The 19,168-nt window shown below is 44.5% G+C and overlaps 1 protein-coding gene across 1 annotated transcript in view; it reads left to right on the top strand.

The window, feature by feature from the left end:
* Nucleotides 1–4,614: 4,614 nt before the first annotated feature.
* Nucleotides 4,615–19,168, top strand: part of grm8a (glutamate receptor, metabotropic 8a) — a gene marked incomplete at both ends in the record, with an annotated part of 132,345 nt that continues 117,791 nt past the window's right edge. Inside the window, one exon of the mRNA XM_080851033.1 lies at nucleotides 4,615–5,154. Coding sequence (XP_080707159.1) covers nucleotides 4,615–5,154 — 540 coding nt within the window. The remainder of the gene's footprint in view (nucleotides 5,155–19,168) is intronic.

The raw sequence follows: 19,168 nt of genomic DNA, 5'->3' as shown, positions 1-19,168 counted from the left end.
CCACAGTCACTCTTATATGTTGAAATTAATTTTATTAAACTCATTCCACGATCAGCTAGCCAGATTAGGAACCTTTCCCCGGTACCCCCCCTCATCTAACCTTTACACCCTGGGTATGTAGGGCTCTTTAATTGCACCTTACCCTCCACTTGGGGGCAGCAGAGTGCAAGTCAAGTGCATGATAAAGGTACGCTTGATGAGGTTGTTGATCTAGGTACCATTGGCTGTTATTTCCCTAATTGTATTTCCCTTTGCTCAGATGTGAGCATGCTCAAGTACCAAAACTAATCCTGTTTTAGAGGATCAACCAGAAGCAAATCTGTACTTTACTTTACTCTTCATGAAATCAAAAATGTTATGACTACTTCCGGAAATTGATAACCTCAGTCACCATCAACTGATAGCATGCAGCTGAGTTATTAGCCACAAACGGGGGTTCATTGATGAAGGTCATAAGGACATATTATTTGACTTTTGTGTAGTCAGAAAACTAACACATGCATAGGTACTACATACAATGTCACCATTTTTTTCAGCATTTTGTGCTTTCCGTGTTGGAGAATATTGTAGTTTGGTTATATTACTGACAGGATATCATTATTTTACTTTATAAACCAATCATTCCAAAACTGAAGTAATTAGATTCATTAGTTATATGTAGTCTTCCCTGACTATTTTGGCTCCCAACACACCCACTGCAGCAGGTAGGCTAAATAGGTGACTCCATGTTTCATGGCTGAAATGATTGTATTCAAAGCTGAATCCACACCTGCTTTCCTTAATAAACTAAGCATAAAAAACAATTATGTATTCCTTTGATTCTTTTTTAATTTTGCCCAATCATGAGTTTATTATAAGTTGAATACAGAATTGTTAGAACATGAGTTTTGCAGTTCTTGTTATACAATAATCAAGTCAAGCTATATTGCCTAGCAGACAAAAAAAATGTATTTGATAAAAGACAGGTTTTCAGAAATAGGGTTGTGGCCTAAGCTAAAAGCATGTGGCATAAGGAAGAAGAAGACAGACTTCTTCAGAAGAGATTTTCCATAGGCTGTCCACCTTCTCTGAGGAGAGGTCACAACAGAGGTTGGTGTGATGCACCTGGAAAAGCAATGGTAACAAAACAGTCATGATTCCCACAGGCCTTACAGTCTGAACGACACCCTAAATAAAATTAAGTGAATTTTGGCTTTGAGGTGCAGCCCTAAGTTTGAGGGCTTAATGACTGGAGGCTTTCAAAGTGCCCATCGCCATGGAAAGAGTTTATTTAGAAACGTTTGTTTGGTTTGATATGACTGAATTGTAATGAGCTAAGTACAACGCTAGAGCGCAGTGTTGCACTAGATTGGAACGATGAGTGACGAGCGTTTGATATATTCATGACAAAAATCAGTTAAGAGAAAATGGCTTATTTTGATTGTAAACACATAATTTACAGAAGAAACCGATTAATTTGGTTAAAATGGACAGTGGATTAAAAAATATATTTCAACACATTTGGAAATGGAATATAAGTCGATTGACGAAATAGCCAATATAAACTCAAATTCTTTCAGAAACTTTCAGCCAACTCATTACCCTGATATTGAGATGGATCGTTAAAGACAGTTTAGATACAAGTCATCAATAGACACCATCTAACTTTAAAGAACACACTAAAACAAATTGAGAAGACTACCAAGAGCTTAACATTTAATACCGTTCATTTATTATGACAGCCCAATTATGATTTAGCCTAATTATTAAACTCTGCATAGCCTATCTACTCACGGAATCTCTTGCTTTAAGACTGCTTCAGTGCTTCAAAGATACCAATAAACTGCAGAGAGAGAGAGAGAGAGAGAGAGAGAGAACGATGGAAGACCAATCAGGGTCGGTGGGAGTATTTTTGTGATTCATTTGCCGGAGACGCGCTTTCGGTCCCTGAATGCGCTGTTCTTTTCAGCACCGTAGACCCAAGGCGCGTGCGTCCGCGAGCTTTTGGGAGCTAAATCTGCAAGTCCGCAAAGAAGGTAGGTCGGACCTTTGATTTTTATTTTCGTTTGGTTGTCTTCAGTGGAATTGCCTCTCTTATAGACTACCTTGGTAGGTTTTATGTGATTTCTGCATAGTCCCGATACTGTCGTTCCCTCGCCTTCTAGTGCGCACTGCCACTAAAAGTATGTTGTTATTATAGAGATGTTTTAATCAGCCACCAATGTACGGATATCTGGATTTACTCTTAAAGGAATTCCGCAGGAGTCTTCCCCTCCTGTAAGGGGAAGATTTGGTGCAAACGGGGGACCCTCATTTGGAAGTTGGGGATGGCATAGAATTCTTAGGAATGCACAGAATTCTTAGGAATTCACCTTTTTCTTATCTGAATACTTGAAGGTGCAGCTGTGCGCTCTCCGAAATGATCAATTGGAAATATGTGTAGTCTGATAGTAAAACCTGAGGATCTACCTTCATCAAAATGCAAGCTATTTCGCAACTAATTAATATGTTAATGAAATATTTTCTTCGTCTTGGAAGGACGAATTGGAATGAACCTAATTCGCACATGAACAACCTATAACATTCGCTATTTATTACAAGGTGTTATTTCTGTTGAATTGGTGACTCGCAGACAGAAGTGCACTTATTCAGTGTACCATGAACTGCGCACTGGAAGTGTTGATGCATAGGAATGCAGGAGCATAATTTAAATCATTAACAGACACTCATTGACGGGGAAACGCAACACACGATGCAGCATCCCTGTGCTTGAGAGATACGGGTAATTCAGAGAAATTGACTTTAATGTCAACACTTGTAAGCGCAGCCTAGAGACCAGATGAGCAGAAATCCTCTGAGTGTAAGTGGTGATGGAGAAATAGAATATGATCGCCAGAAGATGATTGCAGAGCTTGACACGTACCGACACTTGAAAATTAAAAAAGAGAATTGGGTTAGACTTTGCCAGCCAGGGTGATAACCAGCTCATTTTTTAGTCTGAGACGGTCGAATCTTGAATTGCAATCGCTATCTGTCCGTCTTTCATTGTCATTAGAGACACTTTTAAGGGTGACTGAATTAACGAAGTTAAGCGAACTATCAGAAATATTACATAACAATCAACATATCATTAGCAAATATTCATGTTAGTTTTCTTTATGAAAACTAGCTCAGTGGTCAGAGTCTACGTAGTGCGGAATGTGATGTCAGACTGTTTTATAGCCTTTAAAAAAAGGAAAACAAGTTGGCATGCCCTTTTACATTCATTGTTCCAATTAATGTGTATGGCAATTACTTAAGCATTGATAGCCTAGGCATATAAGCTATTTGTTTTTAATGAAACAGCAATTATTTTCAGACCGGGCAGTTAACACGAACAGTTTTATTGTGCTGCACCTGCCGTTTGGAACACGTCGCGCTGTGTTAATGTTCTTTTGATGCGCGGGGTAGGATGGTGATGACCTTACTTGCTTATAAATGAAGATTGATGGTACTCGTTGATTCTCGTACATCTAAAATGAAGAATATCAAAAAATCGATAACAAGTGTTTTAAGCTATAGTCTTGTAATAATACTTGTTAACTAATGTAAAATCGTGGAGCCTCTGAGTAGGCTGAGTTCGGCTAATCTTAAAAAGGCTAACCGAAAAAAGTCCAATAATGCCACCTTTAGGCCAGTGTCTAGCAACGTGCCTAAAAAAATGTAATTTTCTGAGGAGTGAATGGGTCGTAATCAACAGTGCAATGAGAGAATGGAGAAGGTACTGTGGTGCAGGACAGACGCGACAACCGAACAATGAAATTAAAATGTAAAGCAACGAAGGAAGGGGAAATCACAGTATTGTTTCCTGGTGCCTAATGTCATATTTAAATGTCGATTTGCCTACTTTTTGAACGAGCTAACGTTGACGGGGAATATATTAAATCTTTAGGTTCATAACTATGACAAATTGACTTAAGAAATACTTTACAGTTTTGTGTCTGTTGCTGGTAGGCCTGCTGAGTGCTGCTGATTATCCTCTTTTGTTTGCTATATCCTTCTTTCTTCTATCTTTTCTTCCTTGAGAGACTTAATGAGACGTAAAGGGGATGTATCCAACTGATCAGTCTGTAATTTCTGAGCTGTCAAAATGTTTATATCAGCCTTGCATACCATCTGTGTTTTATTTCTGTGGACAGATGCCCTTGTGTCTGTTGGACGCATTTGTTTTGCCTGTGTGAAGCGTGGGGCATTGCCGAGCTGGCTGACAGAGGCACTCAGACTGTGTGTGTGTTTTCTCTCTCTCTCTGTATGTCCTACAGGCCCCAGCTGAAGATGTGAGATCACTGCTGCAGCGTACTTGAGCGCAAGATACTCGTTCCTTCTGCCGCCTCCTCTCCTCCGTGCTTTTCCCTCTATTTACCCGTCTCTTCCCCCTCCTCCTCCTGCATCCTGACATGTGTGCCCTGAGGGTTCGGGCCATGGTAATATCTCATACCTGCTCCCCACTGGAATTAGGGGGTCTGCCTAAGCACTGAGGGGAGGGTTTGGGGCACCTATGGTCGAGCCCACCTGCCGGCCTTTCCGCCTCCATTCTGATTGGCCCGGAATCTGCTGGACCCTTTCCCTCGTGTCGCTCCCAAACACCACGTTACCATGGCAGCTACAGCGGCAAGAGAGGCCGCGGTGAGATGTGACTGGGTCTTGCGGCAGAGCCTCCTGGTCGTCCTGTTGGCCGGCTGCTGGTGCTGGCTGCTGGTGCACGGCCAACGTCCGGAGACGCCCTCGGAGTACGCCCACTCCATCCGCATCGATGGCGACGTCATCCTGGGCGGCCTGTTCCCCGTGCACTCGCGGGGCGAGCGCGGCGTGGCGTGCGGCGAATTGAAAAAGGAGAAGGGCATTCACCGGCTGGAGGCCATGCTGTTTGCCATCGATCTAATCAACAAGGACCCTGAGCTGCTGCCCAACGTCACGCTGGGCGCACGCATCCTGGACACGTGCTCGCGCGACACCTACGCCCTGGAGCAGTCGCTCACCTTTGTGCAGGCGCTCATTGAGCGAGACGGGTCGGATGTGCGCTGTGCCAACGGCGACCCGCCCATCTTCACCAAACCCGACAAGATCGTGGGTGTGATCGGCGCTGCCGCCAGCTCCGTCTCCATCATGGTGGCCAACATCCTGCGGCTCTTCAAGGTAAAGGCTCAGGCCAACTGCCATTGCACTTAGGCGAGGGGGTTGGCAGCGATTGCATCCTGCCTCCTCTCACTGTTGCTGTGTTGGTCATGTGGTTAGTGTGCACAGGTTAACATGAATGTTTTCAGTGACATGACTTTGCAAAGTTTTCCCCCCCAGCAGATCTGAAGTTTATATATGTATATATATATTATATATAATTCTATTTACCTAATGGAGAATAATGCTGGTAGGGTACCAGTAAAGGCTATCTGTGCCCCTCTCAGGCCTAGTGGGTAGACTAGTGTTCCTGTCTGGATATTGCTGTAAAATGAGCTCTAGTGCTTTTTGCCATGCTTGTCACCGCTTATCAGAGAAGAGGGGAGACGTGTCCACAACACCGCAGCCTTGGCATTAAACACGGAGGTGCTGTTGCCAACGCTGCTGGCAGCAGATAAAGTTCAATTATGACAACCAATTAAAAGGCATTCAATCTTACTAAAAGTACGCTGTCCCCACTAAGCTTTTTTTTGAGAGTTCAGCCAGATATGTGTCTGTGAGGGGGAAAGGGCGGGGGGGATAGAATAATATGCATGGCGTAATAATCAGAGTACAATTTGCTGGGCCTTGTAGGAATTGTAAGCCTTGTAGGAAACACATTTAGTAGTCAATTGCTGTGGAAACTGCTTTGGTCTCCATCAGTGAATTTAATTTCATCACAAGGCTGAAAGTCAGATTGTATGTGTTGGATCGGCTTGGTGTACACGTGATGTTCAATCGCTGACAAAGGGGTTGATGGATGTGAGCGTAATGCGCGTATGTGAGTGAGTTAATGATCCATTTGACACTTTACCCACACAGATCTTCTCGCTTGCAGAATGCTAACCATCAGGTGATTGTATCGGACCATGAAACACCAGCACTTAATGTGATTTAAATAAGGAATCTGTCACGATGAGCATGGGGACATGGAGCCCCCTTTCTTTTTTCTACCCCAGTTCAGAGCATGTTTTTGGCTGCTCGTTGGAATAAGCCAGTGAACCGTTGATTTGGCTAACAGGATTTTAGGTATTTAGAGTGATGTTGTATCGCTATCACATTACAAGTCGATGCTTTATCTTGTGTTTCATGTCTCATGAATAATGCAGCATCTGTTAGGGGCTGAAAATAGCCCGTTTGAAATGTGATAAACATATGGGTGGCGAGTTAATCTGGCGCAAATTCCCCCAGATTCTTGCACATAACGCCAACCCAAAGACAGAAAGAAAGGAAGAAGGAAAAAAAAGGCAGATGCTGAACAGTGGCTGATAACGTGGGAGATGAAAAGATGAAGAGGTGGAGGAGTAAAAAGGGTTTTTAAAAAGGCCTTGGGGTAAAATGAGCAGGATCCTGTCAGCAGGAACATGTATGGAATACTGGAAGTGTTGTCCAGGGAGACAGAGGTAGTGCTGGATTGTAACACTGTGAGTCCACATATAGATCATGTGTCAGTGTTGTCATTGCAGAAGGAGCCCATTACAAGCCTCTGTTTAGACGTGACACCAGTGTTGTATTGCCTTGTCGTAGACACAGCAGTATACCTTGCAAGGTAACATGACTGAAATATTTGAGGTCAGTAATTGAAATCAGTGGGCCTCGGCTACACAAACAGACAACACGTGCAAGCATTTTGTTATTTTTGCACAGAATTCCGTCAACAGGTCTATGTTTCGCCCCATAGAGATAAGAAGTTGATTAGTGATGAAGGTGCTTATCCACTGAATATTGAAACATCGTTGACTCGTATAGCCTATAACTGCTACACAGACGTTGTGAACCTATAGTGCAAACAAGGTAGTCTCTCACTGAGAGCAGTTTATAGGACTTGTCGCCTGATTATAACTCTATGTTATTGGGAGTGAAAATCGGAGATTTAGTGAGATCTGTGAGATTCGAAAAACAGACTTGACAGAAATGGCAGGTTACTTGTTCCACAGCTAGCCCTCACAAAAAGTTAAAAAGGTCTCACCTTTGCAATCATGTGCTCAGCAATTTCTCGAGGTGTGTGTGTGTGTGTGTGTGTGTGTGTGTGGTTAATGCAGGCCCCCTTTAGTGGACCCATAGGGCATGGTCTGTTAATAGGGTGTCACTGACTGGACACAGAGGCCCGCTTTACACGCTCCATTGAGTCATGTAAGCGGACACACTTGGCTCCCCCAGTGTATTGATCGTGACTCTGGGGAGAGGCGGCTTTGTTAATTGGATTGTTGATTATAGATTCCCCAAGTCTGAAGCAGTTTTCCCCCGTCCTTTCGCGAGATATCGTTATTGTCAGAGATCTCCACACAAACCATAAACGATTAAAAAAAAATGAACTAATTACGTTTGTGTGAAAGTGAAACGCTGAAATATTGATAAATCCCAAGTGTGCCTCACTATCTCTCCCCGCCTCATTGTACCCCTCCTCGTCTGGGCTGCTGATAATGCAGTGAAAGCCGCAGCAGCCTCTCAGAAGTCCTGGTGTGTACAAAATGCACCTGAGAGGAATCATTGTTGAGGTGACGTTTTAATTACGGCAAATGACTGCGAGTGTGTTCTTGTGTGCATTCAGTTCTCTTACATGAGAGACCCTCTGGGGAGACGGAGACCGGGGCCAGAGCTTGTTCTATTTTCATGAAACTCAGTCGCTGTCTATTACCTCAGCTCTGGATTGTGCGCGTGTTATGGTTTTGTAGGTACAGCAGGAGGGGGGATGGCTGCCTCCGTTCATCTGTGTTTTGGGGGGGGCGGGGGGTGGATTATCCTCGGCTGAAAGAGTAAAGACTGTCTGATGCTTTCGAATCCACAATGGCGTACACAGCAGTCTACCTGCCGCAAATATTTTGTGTCGAAATTCTGTGGAATGTTTTCTGAGATGTGTCTAAGCACCGATAAACAAAGGTTTCTAGGAGACGAAAACGATTTTCAACACTTTTAAATGCCATCTATCCTCTCCCTCCCGAACGAGGATTTATCCTACAAATGGAGAACAAAAAAACAGCCAAAGCCGAGATCGTTTTCGGTGTCTTGCTGTGAGTTAAATTGGTGAGAGCAAATGTTTTTAGAACTACACCGGTTTATAGTTGGAGGTGTTCCGAAAAAAGGACAATTTGGCATGGAATATAGCGGGGCACGTTTCACCATGGATGCAGAGTGCATTATAAATCGATTTTGTGGCTCATTACACAATGAAGACACAACAATTAGGTTAAAGTGTAATTAACCGACAGATGCTTGTTGCATCGTGTAGAGACAGGAGACACAGTCATTGCTCTGTCTGTGTGTTAATGCAAGAAGGTCACCAACAAATAGTGTTATTCGTGTAAATACATACTGGCATGTGTTTTTGTGGTATTTTACGCCTCTCTCTATTCATCTCACAAGTCACAGGCCTCTGCCCTCACCATAGTTGCCTGTTTCGTTAAAACTTTTCGCAGATAAAAAACGCGACCTAATACCGTAACATCAATCAGGTTGATCTATGCGTGGTCAAGTTTAGAGGAAAGTCACTGTTTGTTCTGTCAGGTCTTGACCTGAATGTGTGGAGCAGACAGACAGACAGACAGAGAGAGAGAGAGAGAAAGAAAGAGAGAGATGAAGGGTGGAGTGATATTAGCAGTCAATGGGATCAGACAGGATATGGGCTGCTTTTGCGTTGGTGTGATGCAGCTGCAGACACACAGGCGTGTGGGTGAGAGGCCATGCAAGCCCTATTAATGAACCGCCGGCTGATTTCCTCTGTGGACGCATTAAGTGGATGATAATGAACCTGTGGGGCTCATGGCACAACAGACATGAGAGGGATCTCATTAGGAAGGGAGGGAAGTGGTGTGTATGTATGTGCGTATGTGTGGAGGTGGGGGGGGGGGGGGGGGGGTAGTGATTTGGGAGGCTCAGAGCATCAACCAGCATGGTGCCCGAGGCAAAACAACCCTCACCGAAAAAAAAAGAAATCGGTAGTGCCGGCAAGTAACCGAGGGTTGACCTTTCTTGCTCTCTGAATGTTAATTGTCCTCCTCAAAAAACGGAGGCACAGAGGATGACTCATGCCAACTCAAAGAAGGAGAGAGCGAAGGGGGAACAAATATTGGCAACTCGGCACCGAAGTGATAAAGGCGGCCATTGCATGTCAGCGTAATTACACAGCTCTAATAGGCTAATAAGTGAAGCTGGGGGTGGCTATGAGGCAGTGGTTGTAATGTGAGAGCGTTAAATGAGCCTTGTTTAGACTGGTACTGAAACCTCTCGCCCACCCCCAGGGAGGCCCTAAGGCAGTTGTCAGGAGAGTGTGAAAACTGGTGGCTGAGTAAAAATGACCCACAAATGGGCCTTTGTAGGCGGTACCCAGCATGCACCGCTTCAACAGACGTATGGCTGAGTTGTGCGTGGTGTCGGATTTATTCATAATGGAGGTTGGTACAGTGAGAAGGTCTTCAGCACTAGGGCTGCTTGATTATGGCAAAAATCTTCATCACGATTATTTTGGTCAATATTGAGATATATAGTAGCATGATTACCCATTCAGTTTTCACAAGGATAGTTTTAGCAGCGGTGTGGTTGCGTGAGTCCACAACGATGGACCCTCTTAGGACCCCCTAATTTTTTTAATTCACTTCATTAATTTTATCTTCTATGACAAACTATAATATATTTAGTTGGCTAACACATGTAACAGTATGTTTCGTCATGAATAAATAATAAACCTTGTGAAATCTCAGCCATGGTCACGCCTCTGTTGAATGCACATAAGGGAGACGCTGCTCATTGACTCATAACTCATCGGACTCCTTGAAAACCAAAGTGTTACGAAACAGCTGAATTGGTTTTACCTTCTTTTGTTCACCAAAGGCCCCCCTTTCCATCATCTTGGCCTCAAGATGCTCTTAACAAGCCACAGCCTGGCTGAAGGAGGGGCGTAAGCACAGCGCTGTAAAGGAAAGGGGGTTTATAAACAAAGACAAAAGGAGAGCGTTATTGCAAAATCATTGTTATCATTTGATTTCGACTATCTTGTTTTCATAATCGTTAGAGACAAAATCTTAATTGAAAATAAAATTCAATTAATCCCCCTGCCCTCATCAACGGTTGTCAAAAGTGTTGATTCCCTTTGTATGCGTTGTGGTAAACCTGGATGGACTGGACTTATCCCATCTTTTGAGAGCCAGTTATGTTTTTTGTTGTGTAGGTTCTGTTTATTTAGGGGATTTACTCTCCTTTGATCTTCTGCTTAGCTATCATCCCCTCCCCTCTCCTCTTCTGTCCTCTAAGTATCCCTTTCCCCGTTATTCCCTTCTCATCTGTTCTCCTCTCAGCTCAGCTCTTCTCCTCTCTTTTGCCCTCTTCATCCATGTCTTCTTTCTCAAGTCATCTTGATCTCCTTCTCCTCTCTTCCCATTACTCCAACCTCACTCCCTCGTTCTCCCCCTCCCCTCCACTCCTTACCTCTCTCCTCCTCCTCCTCCTCTCCTCAGAATCATAATGGCTCTGACAGTGACAGGACATATGTGACGTGACGGAGCGCAGCGCCTCTCTTCGTCTTGGCGGAGGTGGGGAGGGGAAGAGAGTCAGTCACTAATAGCATGAACTCACCCTTGCCCCCCAGGGGCAACTGTTTTTCGCTGAAGTTTATTAAGACCAGGGCATTATTTATAAAAGACACAGAAAAAACATTAGTGGTGGTGGAGGAGGAAACACACATCCCCCACCATCCTTCCCATCTCCTCCTCTACAGAAAGCTGTAAATAGTTTATTTGGTATATATAATCGAGTTCACCTCCCCATACACCCATTCTCTGTCTAAGAAAAGCGTGAAATGTATATGCACCTGGAGTATGTGTGATGGCAGATCAATATTCATCGATACATCAGAATCAGCATTTTCTCAGTGCTCCAGGGCGGCTCCCCGAGTCTCTCTGGCCCTAGTTTTTCTCCACTGGCTTCACACCCCTGAGAGGCCCTGAGAATACCATTGGGTATTCGCAAACATCACTCTCCTCAGTTTTGCTTGAGGTCTATTTTGTCAACGTTTGACATACTTTTGTCATGAATCTTATAAATGTCTGTTATGCCTGTGAAACGAGTCTAAAACCAGCGCAGTGCCATAGCACAAAACAGTACAGCCCGAAGGTTAATCAGTTCATGTGCACCGAGAGAGAAAAAGAATGGCTCAGGCCGAGCAGGGGCTGCTGGGATATGATCGGGAGAGGGCACCTGACCTCCTTCTCCCCCCAGCCGGCTTTGAGACAAAAATATGGTAATAATCTCCTCGCTTCAAGAGCGGGCTGAAGTCTCAGATGATATTTATCCGAGTTGAGGGCATTGTCTCCTAGATAATGCAGAAAGAGAGAGAGAGAGAGAGAGAGAGAGAGAGAGAGAGAGAGAGAGAGAGAGAGAGAACAGAGTGAAAGAGAGGATCTCAGGCAGACTAGCTTTAATTGTTCTGTGCCCAGCAGTATCAGAGCCTGGACCAGGAAAGACGAGGGAAAGGGAGGAATATTTTAAACGCTCGTAGCGGTGTGCCCATGTATTTTTAATCGGCCGTCCTTGTCGGAGTGTCCAGCTGAATTATTCACTGCGGCCAGGAGGGAGGCCGACCGGCAGCCTGGGCTGGGAGAGTGCAGAGGCCGTGGCTGTTGGCTGCTGCCATGGTGGATGGCTGAGGGGCACATACGGAGCAGGGTCAGCCACCAGGGCGACTCCTGCTCTCATCCCAGGAGTGCCCAAGGCCAGCAGGGGGCCAGCGCTGCCTCTGTTTTAGGCTCTAATGGAGACCTTGAAGGGAAAAAGAAGAGCAGAGACAGAGAAGGAAAGGAGAGTGAGGAGAGAGAGAGATAGAGAGAGTGTGTGAGACAGAAAGGAGACAGAAGGAAAGAAAATTAATGAAAGAAAGAAAGAATGAAAAAAAGTAAGGTGATAAAGGAAGAACGAAACATAAAGAAAGAAAGAGAGAATGGAAAGAAAAAAAAACGCCCACTTTCTCCAAAGATCCCTTCAGTTTGTTGCTCAGCAGTGAGGGTGACTGCCACCCCCAGGATTTTCATTACAGAGGGAAAGAAGGGAGGAAGTGGACTTGCACTGCAGAGCTGATCAATACATACTCTTAGCTCACCCCTCCATCCCTCCCTCTTCTCCTTCTCTCTCGCCCTGGGGGGCAAGACTCGCGTGGAGCCCAGTAATTGGAGCCTGACGGCTGCCCGAGGCTTTCCCCCCCTTTCCCTGGGTTTAATTAGAGACGCGGGCTGTGTTTGGGTCATGTGAATGTATGGGCATTGTGTGGCAGTGCTTTTGCACTAATGAGGGGTGGAAGGCCATTGTAGCGGATGAAATGAATCGCATTGACTTGGTCTCCGAAAATGAGCGTCATGTTGTTCCAATCGAAACATCAGAAGTCATTTACATGAGGAGAAAAGGAGCTGGGAACGTTTGTTATGACCAAAAGTCATTATGGCTCTTAACCAGCTTAACTGACTTTCACCTACTTTTCATTTTTGGCAGTCTGTATAAGCAGATAAGTCTCCCTTTGGTCCCTCACCCCCGTTGTGTGAATGGAGAGTTGGTGCAACATCTAGGGTCTCTGCCTTGCCAGGAATCTGCTGATGAGTTTATATATCATCTGGACCGTTTCAAAGAAAGTGTAAACCATTGATGAACAGACTCAGTGGGATGAACTGTGACCAGGCCAGTCGTATGGGACCAGTTGTGGGCTTCACTGCAGGGGTCCATCCTGCATCATGGGAGGGAACTGCACCATGACATCTTTGGTCTTTGATCCAGAGAGAGAGAGAGAGAGTGGAAGAGAGAGAGAGAGAGAGAGAGAGAGAGAGAGAGAGTGGAGGAGGAGGTATGCTGATTTGCTTTAAGCTCTTCACTGTCCAGGAGGGACACACCAGGATCTTAATCCCAATCCAAGTGCCTTTACCAAGCTCTCCAAGCTCAAAGAGACTAGGCTTTGTGCAGTGAACTGTGAAAAGGAAGTTGCTATCCAAAAGAAAAAAAAATCATAAAAATAAGCCCATCCTCTCATTGGCTAAGCAGACGAGGTGATTAAAAATTTCCAGAATGATCTGTGGTTGCAGACTCCAGATAAGTGGTAAACTTAAAGCCCGCTCATTTAGAAGTAACATTGGATCCACTTAATCAAGGCTTTGATGTGTGCCAATATCGGAAGCTCAAAGACCACGATCCACATCTGCTCCCTTATTAACCAGACCGTGTTTTCCTCATTATCGGCGGACATGGAGACGACTATTTCGCTCACCATCTTCAGGCCTCTGGGTGTACGTTACACACCACGGATGCATCTCCATGTAATTTCATAAACATAATGGATGCCAAATTGGCTAAAAAAACACCTTGGGACCACTTAGTAGAGTCACGCCGCGGACGTGAAATTAGTTTGAATCAAATTAATTATCTCATCCGTGTTGAGTCGGCCACACGCATGCGACACCCATTACACACATTGCTGTTAATTCGTCTCTACCTTGAGGCCGCAAGTTAGACTTGCTGCTCCTCTGGAGATGCTGGTTATCTTAGTGCTGCGTGGTGCCTGCATAGAGCTGAATGGCACTCCATGATTGAAATCATCTTATTAAGAGAGAGATTCAATGTTGTGGGTAATTAATGACAGGCAACAGCTCTCCAGCAACCGCGGAATTAGCTATTCATATTGGCCTTGAAGTCCAGAGCACATAAATCAGCTTTGCCAGCCCAGTCCCGGCTTCATTAGGGCTATTGAGGTAAATATGCACCTTTAGGTTTCTGTTTGCAATGGCCTCTGTGTCTAATTATTATGCCTGTCAGTGATGGAGTGCATTAATTATCCGTTTGGAGGAAAAATATAAACGGGAAGATGCATCACACAACATCAAAGAGCACATTTTTGTCGAATAATTATATCCACTTGATTCAACTTTTAAGAATAGTTTTTCATGTTTTCGGATACTTGTCGTGTAAAAGTAAGAGAGAGGTATAAATGGTTTGCTTTTTTATGTTTCATTTTTTTGTATTTTATTTCATGCTTTTTTTGTACATGCGTTTAATCAGACATACAGAACACTCTTGCTGGAGGAAATCCGTATATGAAGAGTGATTCAAGCATGGCTTTACTGTTTTGATTGCATCCTTTGGCCAGAGAGCCAGAAGCTGCTGTTATCGTGGGAGAGGAGGATGAAGAAGAAGGAGTTGTTTTGCTGTCACAGAAAATGTGAAACGTGTTTATTTTTGTGTTTGTTTTTGGAAGGGTCTAGGCATACCCTAGAACCATTTGGTTCAAGTTCAAGAAACCAGAATAGGATGAGAATATAAAAACAGAAACAGCATATCAGTTTCATGTCACTGCTTTATAGAAGTACTTGCAACAGTTTGAAACACAGTGGCACAGCATTGGCAACCTGTGAATTTTTAACACCAAGAGTCTCTGTCATTTACAAGCTGCAAATAAACTCAGCTTCTCATCACATTTGAACTAATCCGACGACTCCCTCGCCCTGTCACCCTTAAAACGGTCTAAGCCTCAAGCGCTGTTCCACGGACACTTGGCAAACTACCACTTTCCCCAACATCCATCTCTTTGATGAGACAAGTTTCTCATAAAAATATAATAAATAAATAAATTCATGAATAAAGACTTAACCCTGAGCAGGAGGCTAGCACTAAAAAAAATGTGTTCGTTCAGTCTGGATATAATGTAGTCAGAATTAGCCAGGTCATCACACAGCCAATGATTGAAGGGCAGTGGAGCAAAAGGTCATGAATGAGCTCATCTAACTCACTCTAAGTGAATGCACAGAGCTATGCTCCACTAAGAGTAGGAGGTGCATTCAGAGCCATGTACCCTCGAACAGTCAAGCCCATTGTGACTGCGTGTTATACTGTTCAAATCCTTACTGGATGGCAACCTCCTGTGACCTGTTCTACAGCTTACTTGAGACGTGCACAGCATCTTATGAATGGGATGTGGCGTGACCTATTGATGTCTCCGACTGATTGATTTACATGGGCTCTCTAAGTTATTGAATTCACCACGCCCTATGGCTTATAATGCACATTTCACATTAGGGAAATACAAAGTAATAGGACACTTTTTGTTCGATAATGAATGGATGGATGGTTATAAATGGAAGAGTGCACACAGACAATAACACATATGCACACCCCCCTCCCCACACACGCACACTCACGCACACACATGCACGTGCGTACTCATACACAGGCAAATAAGTTTAGCGTTTTTATCGATTTGCCCCATGGACAGATTCTATTTTGAACGTGTGCTGCTGTTGCGGCTGCTGTTGCGGCTGTTCCTGCAGAAACATTTGTGCTTACATGTCGCATTAAAAGCCACAGCTTTCATCTTGTGTTCGGCGTTAACACATTTGCATTGTAAGACGCGCCACGATGGCTGCAATTTAGAGTGTCACGGCCCTTTTGTTTGTGTGTAAATAGGAGCTCAGGAAACAGACACATTTCGCCACTCGCCTTTTCCAGTGCTAACACAATGCTAATGGCGCTAATGGACACACATTACACTGAGTGCATAGTAATAGTTTTAAGCACATGGTAATTGGGTGCATATTGAGCTCCCGGTGTGAAGTGTGAAGTGTGTAGTGAGTAATGCCCAGAGCCGACACTGCGCGTAGGCCGTTTTCGAGAGGATGTTGCGGCGGGAATTGCGTGGCATCCCTTCCCGTAAATCTCATTTCTATTTCCTTAACGACAACCCCTGCTGAGTAAAGGCAGAGGCCTGGGATGCATCTTCTTCCTTGCCCAGGCTGTAATTCTCTCCCCCCCCCACACACACCCCCTTTTTTAAACTTTTAATCAAAAGGCCCAGAGGGGGTGCTGAAGAGCTCACTGTGTTTTTCTGTGTCTTTTTTTTTTACACTTTTTTCCCCCTTCTTTTGTGAGTTGTGAGCTGAACCCATAGACATGCTGGGCTGGGCTGAACCCATAGACATGCTGGGCTGGGCTGAACCCATAGACACGCTGTGTTGGACTGAACCCATAGACACGCTGTGTTGGACTGAACACATAGACACGCTGGGCTGACTCCATGGTCCGTTGGCGCTGGCTGTTTGAAAATGAATCATTCCTCTCCGGCTCGTATGACGCATTGGTGCTGTGGGGCACTGATGGGGTGACTTCACTGAGCCTTTTCGGACACTTGTTTCCCACAGACCTTTCAACCTCTCTGCCTCTCTCACACTTCCCCATGGTATTTCTCACCTGGGGTTCGATGTTTTGCACGAAATGCTAACATGTGCGGGATCGGCGTCACAGCTTACCCCCCCCCTCCCGCCCCCCTTCCCTCTTTTCGCTCTCTTTGATTGCAGCCACGCAAAAGCGGTCACATCTCCCTGCTTCAGTGCAGTCGTTGCTATACGCTGGAAGGTTTCAGCTGGATCACAATGCATTGGTTTATCTGTGGGGCACCTGATGGGCGGCCAGAGGCCCTGGGATATGCAGCATCTTTGCCCTGCAGGCAGGGGCGTCTCGGGGTTAAAGACAGCCCATCTGCCGTGGATCCCCATTTTATTGCACTCGTCTCGGTACAGGGATGGGTCCCAGTGCTGGATGCTATTAGGGCCCCATCTCCTGGCTGTCAAGAAGTCTGCAGTCCTAACGTCTGGATTCTGTTAGCACAACACGTTAATTATGCCCCCCAGGACAGCTCCCTCACTGATTCCCTCCCTATCCTTTCTCCTTCTCCTCCCTCTCTCCCTCTCCACCCCCCCCCCCCCCCACCTCCACCATCCCCACCCCCTCATCCTCACAGTCTTCCACATCCTGCCCCTTTACTGAGGCAGCTATAACAAGATTCCTTCATTGCCTGGGCCTTTAATCGCTCAAACACGGCCAGACAGACATATTACCAGGGCGACGTAAAATCTTCGCTGTGTGCCGGGGAGAGCGGTGATAACGCATTCATGGCACTTCTCTCTGGTTGATGTGGGGGGGGAAGTAAGAGGGAAATGAATATGTGAGCAGGACTGTCGTGTTTTTTTCTCTTTCATCCGCCTCTCTCTGAGTGGACGGAGAAGGCCTGTTTGCCGATAAGTCCACCACTGCCTGGGCGGCCGACCGGCTCGAGCCTCTTACATTCTCAACAAACAGCTATCGAGAGAGACAGCTCATATGGGAATGCGAGTAGAGATTGCAAGTTGGCTACACTGTGTTTCACCTCTGCAACACATCCCTTGCTTCTCTCGGTCTCATATTTCGGTCTTAAAGCAATTCAGATCCAGCCCTTACATCAGCTCCATCAGCTTCTTGCTGCCTTTTCATGACTCTCATCTTCTCTCTTATTCTTGTCTATCTTTGCCCTTCCCTTTCTCTCCCTTTTTATTCTTTCTCTACTATCGGCTCATATTAAGTTGCCTCCACAGAGATATGGATTTTGCACAGTGGAATATGTGGTGTATGTATTTCTATACTGCATGTTATTGCACATGCAAATGCTTCTTCTATTTGTTGCCTTACCAGGGCTTATCAGTGATTCAGATTGGTATTGCAGTCTTTCAGGACTGTCTGTATAGATAAATAATTGTTGTGGTTCCACGGTCAGAGGGGATCAAGTATGCATGCAATAGCAACAGACCTGTTAGCTGAAGATTTCTTTCCTTTTTCCCCTCTTACCCTGAGACAAAACAATAACTTCTAGTGGTTCCGTTTGATAGACCAATTTTTTTTCAAAGCACATGACTTTAGCCTGCAAAAATCTATCAACCAACAAAACAAGATGTATGGTTCTTTTATAGGCAAAGCACATTCTTTCCGTCTATATATTTGAATACATTTCATTCAGAGAAACGTTATCTACTCACATATTCATGCACATTATGTCTCATAGCAGGACCTAGTTTTTAATTGACAGGGGCATATGGAGGGCCATAATCACTCCACCACCATATTTAGCCATCAATATGACCCGTTAAGAAGCAATGGCAATGATGTTCAGCAAATCAGTGCTTCAAGAAAATGGTTGTTAATAAAAGGCTAGCTGTAGCTAATTATGTTTTTCCTCCAAAGATGATAGTGTGCTTCTCAGGGTTGCTGCCTCTGGGCTCAGTGCAGTGGGCTCAGGCTGATGTCTGCTTAGCCAACAGCTGTCTCTCTGCTGCATGAGACCCTCCAGCCCTTCTCTTTGTGTTAGGACTGGTCAGTATATTGACTTTATAAGTAAACTTAAATAAACTTAATATATCTTTTTAACAATATTGATACATCTGGTGTTCCAATTTTTCTGATTATCATTTTTAATTTTAAGGTAATCAGGTACGCTTACTTTTTCTCTGTTACCTCCTGTTGCAGATGTGCATGGCCAAGGATTTGCCATTATCTAGTTCAAAGTAAAATCTGACGATCCACTTTGTTGTTCAATAAAGACAAAAATGTTTTGTGCCAGTGTTTGAACAGTACGACTGTCTGTAGCCGATGCCTTGTGAAGCGCCCACAAAAGCGAGTTATAACATTAACTTTACGGTAAAATACAGCTCAAAAAATGTGTCGCCAGCAACAGGTTTAATTGGCTAACTGTTAGCTAGTGAAGATAACATGGTTTGTTAGCCAACTTCAATAGGGAGTTATACCTTTCTAAATATACGTACTTCTCAAAAAGACAGAAGACAATTACTCTTCCTGCTAAAATATCTTTATGATTGTGAATAAATCTCTCCTTTTTCCAAGGTACTGGTCTCAAAGCAATTTGCCGATAGCGGTGCTTTGCCTACTGTAAATGATGGCGGTGGTTGGGTGGATAAAGGTATAGGCCGACGTGTTTAATGACATATTATCACACAGGGTTATGATTACATAGTTTTTTCACTCTACACTATATCATTTAGAACTAGTGGAGCTGTCAAGAGATTTTCTTTGGTCTCTTGTGAGTGAGTCTACAGGGCTTATCATATAACTCATGTAAACGGTGCAGGCAAATGCTCCATTATTTGAAAAAGCAGTCAAAACATATACATGCATTTTTAATGCAGCTCAATCAAAATGTCACTATAATAGTCAA

The sequence above is a fragment of the Sprattus sprattus genome, assembly GCF_963457725.1.
Source record: "Sprattus sprattus genome assembly, chromosome: 14".
Classification (NCBI taxonomy): Eukaryota; Metazoa; Chordata; class Actinopteri; order Clupeiformes; family Clupeidae; genus Sprattus; species Sprattus sprattus.
This window is presented reverse-complemented; position numbering and strand designations above follow the sequence as displayed.